Source organism: Panulirus ornatus, chromosome 20, assembly GCF_036320965.1.
Source record: "Panulirus ornatus isolate Po-2019 chromosome 20, ASM3632096v1, whole genome shotgun sequence".
Taxonomy (NCBI): domain Eukaryota; kingdom Metazoa; phylum Arthropoda; class Malacostraca; order Decapoda; family Palinuridae; genus Panulirus; species Panulirus ornatus.
Window position 1 is genome coordinate 78,743,919 of NC_092243.1, and position 15,133 is coordinate 78,759,051.

Sequence of the window (15,133 nt, forward strand, 5' to 3'; positions counted from 1 at the left end):
CTACCCTCTCTCTTTATGTTTCATTGGTGCATCCCAGATTTCAATTTTTGTTCATATTTGGTCACTCTTCTTGATAAAAGACATAGAGAGAATGAAAAGATTACAGCAGTGAGCTACCAGTATGACTTCCAGATTAAGAAATAAATCCTATGAGAGCTGACTAAACAACTCATATTTACTTAGCATAGACAAGAGAAGGTTAAGAATAGATCTAATGCAGGTATTTAAGATTATAATAGTCTTCAATGATTTTCATGTAACAAGCTAAGTTACTTAAGGCTAGATTTGTTTAATTTCATTTGTAGTGATGAACACAAACTCTTGGGAAAAAGTTTTACCTCAAATGTGTTTAAGAACTTTCCTTCATCTGGATTGTTGACATATGATTAGCCAATTATAGTAGTTGAAAGTAACACCATAGGTAATGTTAATAATAGATGATAAAAATTTTGCTTAAAATCAACATCTGACACTCTTTGTGCCTACATAGTCTTGATGAAATGTTTGCAAGTTTTTCTTACTGAAACATCTTTATACCTTTCTACTCTTATCACACTAATTTATGAGATTCTGATCTCTTCTGCTTAATATTGTGAGAAAAAGAGAGAAAATGGGATAATCAGTGAAGAGGGCAAAAGGGGAAGTGTTGATAACCAGAAATGATATGAAGAGAAGGTGGGGTGAGTATTCTAAAGGACTGTTGAATGTATTTGTTTACCCACTTGTACTTTAGAGGGGGAAGTGAGTTTTACATTTGTGGGTTCCCACCTCTTGAGCTTTCTCTACTATCACAACCTCTTAATTTTTTGTATGCTCTCTGCATTAACCATATGTTCAGGTATTCTGTTCCATTCAGCCACTACTTGTATATTATGGAAGTATTTCTTACATCCATTTTAACAAGTTTCTTGCTTGATTTTATGTTATGTCCTCTGGTTGCTCTGTCCCTACATTTCACGATGAACTGTATACTGTCTACATTGTTGATTTCATATAAAAACTTACAGGTTGTAATCAGGTCATCTCTCATTCAGATATCTTCCAGTATGGATAGATTTAAAGCCTCCAGCCTTTTCCTTTAACTTAGCTATTTTATGTTCTGGTACCATCTTTGTTGCCCTAATGTGGACCTTTTCTTTGAGCTGTCTGTGCTTCTACAGGTGCAGTGACCAAACTTGTGAAATACATTCTAGTTTAAGATTTTTTAGGATATGAATAGCTAGCTAAGTGTTTCCTTATTCTAATTCTTGAAAGCTCTTCTGATATTTGCCAGCTGACAGTTTGTTTCCCTTGTTATTCTCCCATAATAGGATTTTGGCTACAGGTTAGGGATGATGTCAACTCCCAATTCCTTTTCACACACAGAATCTTGAAACTTATTTCCTTCCAGCTAAATTGTCACACTGAGGCCATCTTTTACTTTGTTTCATCCTCATTACTTTACAGTTGCATGGGTTGAATTTCATGAACCATGTTTCAGACCAACTTTGGAGTCTATACAGGTCCCCTTGTAAGCTGATGTTGTCCTTGCTTTTCACTTCCATCATAACCTTTGCATCATCTGTAAATTTACTCTGGTAGGATTCCATACCTTTAGGGAAATCATGAGCATAGATCAAAAAAGAGTAATAGATCAAAATAGATCAAAAAAGAGTAACCCTGTGACACACTGCTGTTCACCTCAACTCATTTAGGAAAGGCTCCTCAAAACATGTGTGCTTCGTTTCCTCCCACTGAGAAAATAGTCTATCCATTGTTGGAGCTTATTCCTTGTTATTGCCTATTGATCCAGCTTTTTAATCAGCCTCCCATGCAGTACAGTGTCAAATGTTTTTTAGGAAGTCCAGATGCACACAGATCACTCAGCCTTCCCTTTTGCCTAGCTCAGTCTCTCATAGAACTCTAAGTATTTAGTTACACAAGAACCTCTTTCTTAAAACCATGCTGTCTCTCACATAGGAAATCTCTCCCTCTTAGGAAGTCTTCCACTTGCTGTCTAATTGTCTTTTCCAGAGCCTTACGCACCACACTTGTTAATGCTACTAGCCTGTAGTTCAGTGCCTGTTTCCATTCTTCTTTCACATATATAGGTATGAGGCATGCCTTTTTCCATTCCTTTGGCACATTGCTATTCTCCAGTGGCATCTTGAGCAGAAATTCAAGTGGTTTATATATCTTATCTGCACACATCTTTAGTGCATCATGTCCTTTTAGTATTCTGTTGATATCTTTTTTAGATATCTCAATGGTTTCCAAAACCTACCCATTCCATCTCATTTGGTGTTGAAGCCATAGTGTCTTCCACAATGAAAACACTTTTGAACATGTTATTCAGTTCCTCACACTACCATATGTCATTCTCTACAATTTTTCCCTTTGAAATCCTTAGTTTGATTAGCTGCTCTTTAAGTGACAACACCCTCCTAATGAATTTATCAAAAAGTTTTGGATTTTCACCTGCCTAACTTTGTCATTCTTTCTTCTTACTGTTCCCTCTGTATTTGAGGACTGAGGTTGGAGCCATGCCTCGAATCCTTCATTGCAAATTTCACCAAAGCTCTCACTACAATGGCGTTGCTCCTGGATACTGAACTCCATTTCCCAATATACATTACCAAAGAAATTTTTTTTTTGTGTAGTTTCCATAATTATATCTCCTCTTTATGTCATGTCTTACCTCTGCACTTATAAATGTTCTTGTTCACCACATATTCAGTTCATAGCACTGCATAATCATTTCTTTCACTGTCCATACTTGTATGTATGGAGATATCATGTAGCTATGATGGTGTATCATTCCTTTGCATCTTAGTGTGCCTATGACATGTTGGTTTAGGAAATTTTTCTGCGCACACTAAAAACTTGTCATCATTACCCCTATCACCTTGAAAACCCAAATTCCTCCAATCTATCTCTTTGTTGTTGAAATCCCCCAGTGTCAATATTTATCATCTCTAAAAAGTAAGTGCTTCACGTCTTCATGTACCATCCTGATTGTTCCTTTATTGTTATCATTATATGTTTTTTCTGGATTGTTGTATTTCTCTGGAGGATTCTATCAATAGCACTATGCCTTTCTTCCATACAGATACACTTCTCATTATATATCATGTGAATTGGCCATCTTTCGCTATTTCATGAAACTTCAAGATATATTCTATTAAGATGGCTGATCCTCCCCTCCTTTGCTTTCTTTTGCCTTCTGTGCTAACATGTACCCTTCTAGGCAGAACAGGTGAGATCTTATCTCTTAGGTAAATTTATAGTCTCCATAATACCAACAATATCAGGTGTATTTTCCTTTATACAATCCTTGAGTTCCAGCTCTTTGCTATAAACTATAAATGCTTCACCATTTGAATACATTACTTTCAGTCTGACCTTTCCATATCCTAATGCTTTACCCCCACTGCTGTGTTAGCAAGCTGCACTATCCTCATGCTATTTATGGCATTTCCTGTTTTGTCCTCTGTCAGTACACTTTGCCTTTCTTCTCATATTCCTATGATTTATCACAGTTGTTAAACATCTGACTGAATTGCACAGTGCATTTGAGATTCTTAGCTTTTCTGAGTACTTCCTGGCCTGACAATTCTAAGTCATACATAGCTATAGCTAGGTTTACCCCCATGTCTGGGTTATAACCGCCAATTTTTCTTCTTTCCTTTGTCATGGAAATATAAATCTGGCAGTCCCATAGCTTCCAGCATCTTTTAATATGCATTTCCTCCTTTTTACCCTGTCTTCCTTATCTGATGTATGGCCTTCCAAGCCAAAAGTAATCAGTGATTTCCTTCTATTGACCTCCTGCTTTACTAGTCTTTCTAATTTTGATGCCACCACCCTCTTTTCAGCTCATGATCCCTTTGTGTAGAATATCAACCTCAGTGTCTCTTAACTTTCTTTATACACTTTCTTTTAGCTAACAAGTATTGGTCCTGTATGCTCTTTACTTATTGAAACCTTGCATCAACTAGCACATAAACTTTCTTGACTGCTTCATTTCTAAAAGTGTATGTTATTCTTACTGTAAGTTCACTTAATTTCATGGGTACCTCTGTTTGTGTTATCTCAGCTTTGTGTTCCTCTCCATCACTCTTCTTGCTTTGTTGATATGGTACTGACATTGCTCATTCTAAACTTCCCTGCCTTCTATCATCAGTTTGTGTATGTGTGTGTTAATCCTTGTTTGTAAGTAAACAGATGTCAATATTGATTCATTAGATTCTATATGTGCTCATGTCTTTTCCTCCATTTAAGTGGCTTTTGATATTGCTCCTGCAGTTCCCTGTCCAGTATTGTTTTTAATAGATTTTGTGTGTTTTAGTTCCTTCCTCTGACTCAACAGCTTTTTGTACATTCATCTGACCATTTCTGTTCCTCTCTAGTCTCGTGAATCCTTTCATGATCCTTGAAAAGCTCCATCAGTTTTTTTTAACTCATTCTAGTTTTGTTACCCTTGGGTCTTTCTCCTTAACAAGGTCTTAAAACATCCCCAATTTTTAGCTTTTAAGTGTTTTTGTCTCTAGTCTCCTCTGCTTTCATCTCTTGCCTCCTTTCTGCAGATCTGGTTTTGGCTGACTGTTTTGGTACATTGCTGTGACTGAGTCCATAATAGCCATTCATGGCTTAGACAGTGCTAGAGGTTCTGAATGATTTCCTAAGTTAACATTAGTAACAGTGAGAAAGATTACAAGAGCAAATTGGTATAGAAATATGAGTTCAGATTTGTAACATTAAAGATCAACATTTTATTTCCCTTCGGAAAGCTAGAATTTATACATTAACTTACTGCACTTCTTCACTTGACAGTGTTACCCATTACTCTCTTACAAATTGTATCTCTTTAAAGGGAGAAAAACAAAAGGAAGAAAATATATTTATTGAAGTTGGCAACATCTCATAACTCGATTTGAACCTGAGAAGTGTCCACTTCTAAACCCATACTGAATGCACAAGATTTGCCACCCATGAATTCAAAGTGGCCCCTTCATTTTATGCTCCCTCTGTCCGTAACTTGTACATACAGGATTCATGAGCTGTAGACCCTCCAGTATCTTGAAAGAAATGGGAATACTACCAACTGCCTGAACTGTTATAATGGTGTGGAAGATGAGTTGTTTGATTTGAGACAGTATGAGAAATGAAAGTCTTGGTAAGTGTTTTGGTGAAAAGGGAAGAGTTGGTGAAAGCCATGCTGTAGGTTGGTGAAAAGAGAAGAGTTGATGAAAACCTTGCATAAGACGGAGTGTGGCAAGGTGGACAGTGAAGAAATATCTCTGCCATTCGAGGGGGTTGGAAAAATATTCATTTAAAGATTCATTAAATCTATCATAATACTTACTCACATTTTAGGTGAGTTATCTCAGCTACTTTTCCTGGAACCCTTTCTTTTATAACTACCATTGTAAAAATTCTTCTTCCACCACTGGTGTTTCTACATTTTTTTTTTTTTTTTTTTTTTTTTTGCTGTCTCCCGCATTTGCGAGGTAGCGCAAGGAAACAGACGAAAGAAATGGCCCAACCCACCCCCATACACATGCATATACATACGTCCACACACACAAATATACATACCTACACAGCTTTCCATGGTTTACCCCAGACGCCTCACATGCCCCGATTCAATCCACTGACTGCACATCAACCCCGGTATACCACATCGCTCCAATTCACTCTATTCCTTGCCCTCCTTTCACCCTCCTGCATGTTCAGGCCCCGATCACACAAAATCTTTTTCACTCCATCTTTCCACCTCCAATTTGGTCTCCCTCTTCTCCTCGTTCCCTCCACCTCCGACACATATATCCTCTTGGTCAATCTTTCCTCACTCATTCTCTCCATGTGCCCAAACCATTTCAAAACACCCTCTTCTGCTCTCTCAACCACGCTCTTTTTATTTCCACACATCTCTCTTACCCTTACGTTACTTACTCGATCAAACCACCTCACACCACACACTGTCCTCAAACATCTCATTTCCAGCACATCCATCCTCCTGCGCACAACTCTATCCATAGCCCACGCCTCGCAACCATACAACATTGTTGGAACCACTATTCCTTCATACATACCCATTTTTGCTTTCCGAGATAATGTTCTCGACTTCCACACATTCTTCAAGGCTCCCAGAATTTTCGCCCCCTCCCCCACCCTATGATCCACTTCCGCTTCCATGGTTCCATCCGCTGCCAGATCCACTCCCAGTTATCTAAAACACTTCACTTCCTCCAGTTTTTCTTCATTCAAACTCACCACCCAATTGACTTGACCCTCAACCCTACTGTACCTAATAACCTTGCTCTTATTCACATTTACTCTTAACTTTCTTCTTTCACACACTTTACCAAACTCAGTCACCAGCTTCTGCAGTTTCTCACATGAATCAGCCACCAGCGCTGTATCATCAGCGAACAACAACTGACTCACTTCCCAAGCTCTCTCATCCCCAGCAGACTTCATACTTGCCCCCTCTTTCCAAAACTCTTGCATTCACCTCCCTAACCACCCCATCCATAAACAAATTAAACAACCATGGAGACATCACACACCCCTGCCGCAAACCTACATTCACTGAGAACCAATCACTTTCCTCTCTTCCTACACGTACACATGCCTTACATCCTCGATAAAAACTTTTCACTGCTTCTAACAACTTGCCTCCCACACCATATATTCTTAATACCTTCCACAGAGCATCTCTATCAACTCTATCATATGCCTTCTCCAGATCCATAAATGCTACATACAAATCCATTTGCTTTTCTAAGTATTTCTCGCATACATTCTTCAAAGCAAACACCTGATCCACACATCCTCTACCACTTCTGAAACCACACTGCTCTTCCCCAATCTGATGCTCTGTACATGCCTTCACCCTCTCAATCAATACCCTCCCATATAATTTACCAGGAATACTCAACAAACTTATACCTCTGTAATTTGAGCACTCACTCTTATCCCCTTTGCCTTTGTACAATGGCACTATGCACGCATTCTGCCAGTCCTCAGGCACCTCACCATGAGTCATACATACATTAAATAACCTTACCAACCAGTCAACAATACAGTCACCCCCTTTTTTAATAAATTCCACTGCAATACCATCCAAACCTGCTGCCTTGCCGGCTTTCATCTTCCGCAAAGCTTTTACTACCTCTTCTCTGTTTACCAAATCATTTTCCCTAACCCTCTCACTTTGCACACCACCTCGACCAAAACACCCTATATCTGCCACTCTATCATCAAACACATTCAACAAACCTTCAAAATACTCACTCCATCTCCTTCTCACATCACCACTACTTGTTATCACCTCCCCATTTGCGCCCTTCACTGAAGTTCCCATTTGCTCCCTTGTCTTACGCACTTTATTTACCTCCTTCCAGAACATCTTTTTATTCTCCCTAAAATTTAATGATACTCTCTCACCCCAACTCTCATTTGCCCTTTTTTTCACCTCTTGCACCTTTCTCTTGACCTCCTGTCTCTTTCTTTTATACGTCTCCCACTCAACTGCATTTTTTCCCTGCAAAAATCGTCCATCTGTTGTCAAATTTACATTTTATTATACTCTGTTGTTTGCTTAGAGTGAAGCAGAGTTGTGAAAGGTTGTAAGTGATGTGTGTAAGTATAGGCTATTGAAGGTAAATGCTAGTAGAAGTAAAGTAATGGTGTTTGAAAGGAAACAGAGTGAAACTATAGATTTTGCAAAGCCTTATAGGGTGAGATATGATGTGCACTAATTGTGTTACAGATATGGACCGAGAAAGAATGAGATGACATAATTTAAGTATTTGGGATCTATCTTGGATAAGTTTGGTGATGTGGAGCTCCGGAGAGATAAGGGAGAGAGCAGTACATGGTGGAAGAGTTAAAGGGTCCTTTAATAGAATAATGAAGGGTCGAGGTGTAAGTATGGAAGTCTATCTATCGATCTGTATATATATATTTCTGATGCCCATTCCCTGCAGGAACTCCCATCAAGGGGATGGCCATGACAAAGGAGTCTCCAGTTACCCCAGTCCTTATATTCTTCCCTTGCATACAGTATTACACACATTCTTCCACCATTTCTCTCCCTCCAGTACTTTTCCACTCTATTTCCTGATGTCATAGGTAGTCTTTCTCTTCCACCATCCTCTTTAATTGTACTATCATACACACTCTTTGTAGACTCCCCATCTTGCATTCTTTCCTTATGCTCAAACCACCTCAAAGTTTTATTTTTCACACTTTCCCCCATTCCACAACTCGTTCCCTTTACATTTCCTACCATATTGCATCTCTCATACACTCCTTCATTCTCTTTTCCTTCCATCTAGTCATACTACATGCTCCTCTCAAGTAGCTCATTTTCACAGCCTGGGTACTTGACCTCTGTGACTCGATCCTTGTCCAAGGCTGAGCCTCATAGGTCAGGATTTGGGGGATTATGCTGTCCCTTAATCCTTTCTTCACTTATGTACTTACACCTCCACCCTTCACTATTCCATTAAGAGACCTAATGACTGTTCTACCGTGTACTGCTCTCTCCCTTATCTCTCATTTCTTCCAACAAAACTTACCCAAGATAGCTCCTAAATGTTTAAGTTCTTTCAACCCTTCCAGTGTTTCTCCCCACATACCTATAAATCATTTTAGTACACTTTCTTTTTTCACTCTTTAGGGTTTTGCAAGATCTATACTTTCTCTCTGTTTCCCTTCAAGCATCATAATTTCTTTACTTATATTCATTTTTAATCGATAATGCTTCCATGCATCATAAAACACACTTACAGCCTTCTGCAACTCCTCCTTACTCTCAGCAAACATCACGATATTATCCACAAATAGCCTTTTTACTAGCCACCATACCTCACCACCTACTCCATCTCTGCACCCTGTTTCCCTAGATTTGCTTTCATCTCTTATCACTCTATGCTTATACATGTTAAAAAGTGACAGTGACATAACATAGCCCTGCCTCACACCCACATGTATACCAAAACTTTAGCTCAACTGTCCATCCACTCATATAGGTATCTGCTACTTTATAGAAGGCTTTCACACCATCCAACAGCTGTTCCCCCTAGTGCCTAAACACTGGCCTATCCATAGCCAAATTTGATGTGCAAATGCAGTAGCAAAATTTTGCTGATTTCTACCAGTGGTAGGTGCTGTATGTTCTTTGCTCTTAGCTCCAGTATCTGTTGGGCAGCCCAGTCCTCTTGTTTTAATGGAAAGTCTTTGCCCAACTGTTCCTTTCTTGTGTCCAATCACACAGAAAACTGGAAATCTTTGTGTAGTCTTGTTGCAGTCCAAGCAAGATAGCAGCAGCCTTCAGTTCACCACAAGCTACCATTGGTATTTTCAGTAGATTGTATAATTCAGAAAATGCTTCTTGTTGTTATCTGATTCCATCATATGGACTACTTGACCACTAGAATTGATGGCAACATATATCTATCATGCAGTAGAGCAGCTTTTAGACTCAACTTTGACTTGTCCTCATGGTTATGATTGATAAGGGCTGCCGTGAGACCACCTACATTGTTGCAGATGATGAGGTTACCTTCCACTTTATAGCATGGAGTGAAATCTTTCTGGCAAGCATGAAGCACAAACACTATCACATTTTCATCAAGAGGATGCCACTGTTGCAGTTGTGAGCCCAACAGTTCTACCTTACTCTTTAACAGTTCCAGATCTTTGACAAGGGTACAATTCATTTTGTATGATCCTTTGTGATTGAGCAGATATCATATTAAGGACAAATTTAGGATCTCTTGATGTTAATGGCTCACATGCTTCACAATTTTTGTTGTCCCATTCATCTTCTTATTCCATGGAAATGGGGGGTTCATGAACAGAATATCCTTCACTATGGGGTACCGTGCAAATTGCAGATGATACATTCATTTAGCTTAAAGTCTTCTTGGAAATACCTTGCTTGACTGGAGGCACCAGTGACACTCACAGATGTGATATGTCTTCTCCCTCCATTCCATGAGCATGGCAAAAGGCATTGATCACCTTTTGCGATTCAACCAGCTGTAAAGGTTTGTTGCATAAGCATTGCAGCATATGCATATGGCCTAGGTCTTGTCTTGGACCCCGACCTTACAACCAAAGTAATGATTGTAGGCTTTCCTGATGATCAGGGTTATGGCACACTTCTTTGGTGCAAAAGTCACCTTCCATTAAAATAAAAGTTATCTGTACCGTTCATGCACTTACGAGACATCCCATTTTACATTTAGCAAAGAAATCACTCAGCTGTGGCATTTTGCATAAATGGATCTGTACATTTCGTCAGAATGACAGAAACCTATGGGTAAATGGAACTGTACATTTCTGTACATTTCATCAGAATAACAGAAACCTAACACATAGCACTACAAGAAGCAGCAAGTTTTGTATATGTAAAAAGAAATTGACATGTACTCTGACTGCATTATCTAAGACAGCTGCGACTTGAATACAGACTTAGGGATATGAAACAACACCTGCATGACAAGTGCATGACAGGAATTGAAACATTGTTGTATGAATAAAAGACTTTAGGAAACAAGTATGACACATGTGTACTGGGCGACTCCCCCTGAAGGAGATAATAAGCAGCAAGCAGGGTGATGCAATTCCTGGGTGCTGATTGCATCAACCATTTCCCCCACTCAGGGTTGCCAGATCTTGCTGTAAAGCCACACAACACCAAAACCACCATGAATCATACATATTGGGACCCAACCTGTATCTCCAAAACTAGAGCCAGTTAACAATTCTAAACATATTTGTATTCAGTGACTTCAAATTATTAAAGATTAGTTGCTTTCATTCCTGGAACATTTTGGGTATTGATCAGTGAATTATCCATTTGGTTTCTGATTACTTTTTACATACTACTCATGTCAGCAAGACTGGTCAATGATTGTGTAATTTACAAGTCTCATTTTTCAAGATAGACATTACATTTGCTTACTTCCTTTCTCTTGGCATTACACCCTCTTACAGCAATGTTGTAAACAGTATCTCAAGTGCCCTGTCAGGTGTTGTTGCATACTGCCTTACTTTGTATGTGTGTGCATTTTGTAGGGTGTTTACGCATTTTGTGCTTTTCTTTTTCAGATTAAGTGGGAAATTCAGTGGAAGAGAAAGGATGATTGTAATGTTTGGGTAGCATGGTTGATGATAGAGAGATTGATAGGTGAATGTTGAAGAAAAAATGGAAATATAGGCATATGTGTGGTATATGTAAGAAATGATGTGACTAAAACTCAGTTTTCAGATGTTAAGTGAGGATTTGAAAGGTCTGATTTTCTGTAATTCACCTTGTGCCCATGAAGAGTGACACTGGAATTGAATTTCTTGACAGAAAATGAAGAAAGTAAAGAAATTCAAGAGACACAGAGATGAGACATGAGTAGTCTATTTATCTATCTGTCTGTATCTCTTATGCCTTCTCAAGGGGATGGCCATGGCAATTGAATCTTCATAACTAATGAACTTCTGTGTCACTTTTTAGCCTTTTGTACCTCACCCTTTGAAAGCCATTGGTAAAAGGCAACTCTAGTGCAGTGTTTACAGAGGCTCCTATCTAATGTACCTACCGATTACTTTTGCCTAATGATTCTGCCTAATGTTCCTACTACTTCTTAATAATGTTTTTCTTGCCTAAATATTTTTACCAACTACTACTCTGTCTACTGCTTCTATCATTTTGCCAAAAGGCAGAGCTTGCACATAGTGCTCACCATGGGAAAATGTAGAGTTTTGGAGAATGAGTTGTGCAAGATTTGTTAAGAGTTATGTATGAAAAAGAGAGAATGTATGTTTGTGGACAGAATTCCAGTAGTCCACATGTGGATGAGATAGAAAGAGAAGACAGCTACCTAGGGCAGAGGAGTGCAGCTTAGCAACCACTGAGGTGTTGGCTCATTATGCAGCTATCACTAGCCCTCGTGATACCAGGTGGGTAGTACTGGTAATATACACCCCTTTGTCGTTGGCTGCCTACCAACTACTAGTTACCTACTTGAGTAGTCAACAGAGTAATAAGAATGTGCCAGGGTGAAAAACTTATGTAGGAAGTATAATGCGAAAATGAAAAGAGTGCACCTGAATAAGATAAGCGGAACAGTTGTAGGGGCAAATTTAAGATGATGAGATACAAGGACAATGAGGGATAAGTTAACTATTTACATGTGAGAAGGAATCAAGTAATACTGTAAGAAATGTCAATTGGAGTGTTGCAGTCTCAGTACATATGCCTAGGAGGATTTGCAAGCCATCTTGTCTTGTAATAGGGATTAATATTATTGCTGATGAAATGACAGACTATTTGACCTTTATTTTATTTCAATTTGCAAAATGTTTGTGTTTTGTTCTTTCAACCAGTTTTTTTCTTACAGCAGACAACCTCGCCCAAAAGACCATTGACAGGCGCTTGTGCAAGGAAGGCCAAAGAACCAGTAGATGAAAACACAGCATCATTTAGTTTTTTGTCATGGTTAGGAAGTGTTACGGAGAGAATTAACCAAACAATGCATTTTGGCTTCAGTGGCAAACCTGAACCACTAGTGTTTCACATGCCAAAGCTATTTTTTGACTGTCTTATGGAGAGAATAAATGCAAGATCAAAAAAGAAAAGATTGCCCAATCAAACACAGCAATTCATAAGAAAGGATGCTGTGCCTTTAGGTATATTTACTAAATACACATGGAAAATAATAAGTGATCTCCATGTACGCCAGATCTTTGACATTCCTGAAATGCCATTAGAAATGACTCGTAGTTTCATTCAGAACCGAGATGGTACCTACAGACTCTTTCATTATCGAGATGATGACTCCATTTATGCCAAGGGTAGCCCTGGGCATCCACTCTTGCGGCCACAGGAATACAAAACAAGGCTGCGAGTAGGAACAGTATCACCAGGACAAAAAGAACCAACACCTTTTATCATTGAATGGATACCTGACATTCTCCCTCAGTCTTTTATAGGGGAACTGCGAATAAAGTTTGAATTTGACCATTTACATAATGGTCAACTTTTGACACCTAGAGAACCTCGAGCTCCCTTGTCAGGTCAGACCATAACAACAGTTCGAAGTCATGGCCCTCTCTTAGCTCCAAGACCTCAGCCACAACAGACACAGCAGACATCACAGACAGCAACTCAGCAGATCTCACCAAATGAACATATTATTAGCATTCCTATAACCTCAGAAGGTATGCAGTCAACTGAAAACATGGCCACTATTCTCACTTTCTGAACTATGGTAACTCTAGTCTGTTTACTTATCAAAAGTGGTATCACCTGACATTTATTTGTTACCGAATTCTAATTTAGAGAGACACTTTATGTAAGTGGTATTTATTAGATCCTTTTTATGTGAAATTGTTAAGAATTTATTGTTTTTTACAGATACAGGTGCAGTCAATTTGTTATTAGCTCTTTACCTTGAACTCGTTTGGTTTATTGGTTAAAGAGTAATCAGCTGGTCAGACATAAAAGTACTCTGATGTTGACAGATATATATTTTTCTATTAGTAAAGTTTCTGTTTGGTGAAATATCCACTAGCTCTATGTCTTATAACAGTTAGTGATTTTCAGATATCAGAGTACTCTGTAGTGTTGACAATTGAATATTTTTCCTATGGAAAAAACTGTAAATTGCAATATGTATAAAGATTGATTTTATCAAATGAAATTTCCTGAAATGATGTACATTCGGAGAAATTTTGCAGACACATTAAATATTTACATGTAGAATATCAAGGTATTAGTTCCCTTTACAGTATTCAATGTTCTTTTGATAAGATGGGTCAGTGTGACTTTTTTAAATTGTTTTAGAAACAATTGCCTGTATTGTCAAAGGGCCCATACTACTAGAAATAAGATCATTTGAGTTACTGGTGTTTTCCTAGTCCAATATGATATGCAGGATAGAAGAGTGCATTAGACAGAGTGTTAAAGTATGCCCAGGAATGATTTCCTCATGTGTACATGACTTGACCAAATATTGTTTGCAATGAAAGTTCCCTTTGAAAGTAGGCAGGTCACTCAATTGGGTCCTAGTTTAACTCATAATAGTTCAGTTTTACAGAGTATCAATGTAAATAACAAGTCACAAGTTTCTCCTCTGACTTAAACCCAAGTTCTAGAATCTCGATCATGTAATCGTAATAGGAAAGCTAAGCTGACTTACAAACTGGATTCAATTAGTTTTTATTGAATGATGATGTAAAGTTCTGAAATATGTATCTGTATCTTTTTGATTTGCTAAGTACAGTAATATTTTATTTCTTCCCTGAGATGCTCGTACAGGGAGTAAACTGGAGTTGGCTGTAGGTTTCAGGAAGAAGTAAGAATTTTTCCTTTTTCCCATTGAATGCTGTTTTTCCACAAATCATTTCTGGTTATATGTGCTGAAGCAACTTAGAGCTTGTTCAAATAACCAATGCTAATTTAGAGTGATAAAAAACTGCTAAAGAATATAAAGAAATATCAGATGACTTGATTATCCTATCATACAAATGCCAAAAGACACCTTTTGTACAACCATAATCTGGCTTATGTCCGGATAAGGGAATTGATTATTCGGACCATTCTGTGATCCTGCTTTAAGTCATCAGACAAGTATGTAGTAAGTGCAGGACATAGATAGTACCCAATAGCATGTCCAAAGTGCAGCCTTTCCAAACAAGTTAATTCATTTTATATGAAATACTGACAGTCGAGAACATTATCTCGGAAAGCAAAAAATGGGTATGATTGAAGGAATAGTGGTTCCAACAATGTTGTATGGTTGCGAGGCATGGGCTATGGATAGAGTTGTGAGCAGGAGGGTAGATGTGCTGGAAATGAGATGTTTGAGGACAGTATGTGGTGTGAGGTGGTTTGATCGAGTAAGTAACAGTAGGGTAAGAGAGATGTGTGGTAATAAAAAGAGTGTGGTTGAGAGAGCAGAAGAGGGTGTTTTGAAATGGTTTGGTCCCATGGAGAGAATGAGTGAGGAAAGATTGACCAAGAGGTCAGAGGTGGAGGGAACGAGGAGAAGTGGGAGACCAAATTGGAGGTGGAAAGATGGAGTGAAAAAGATTTTGAGTGATCGGGGCCTGAACATGCAGGAGGGTGAAAGCCGTGCAAGGA

The 15,133-nt window shown here is 38.6% G+C and overlaps 1 protein-coding gene across 6 annotated transcripts in view; it reads left to right on the plus strand.

Annotated features, from left to right (window-relative positions):
- LOC139756163 (uncharacterized protein C2orf42) overlaps positions 1-13,753 on the plus strand; it is a 164,941-nt gene extending 151,188 nt beyond the window's left edge. For 5 of the 6 annotated variants that reach the window (XM_071675344.1, XM_071675348.1, XM_071675345.1 and 2 more), the window contains one exon: positions 12,390-13,753. In XM_071675344.1, the coding sequence (XP_071531445.1) occupies positions 12,390-13,253 (864 nt within the window). In that variant the 3' untranslated portion in view covers positions 13,254-13,753. The remainder of the gene's footprint in view (positions 1-12,389) is intronic. The other variant, XM_071675347.1, reaches the window with a different exon arrangement.
- Positions 13,754-15,133: the final 1,380 nt, after the last annotated feature.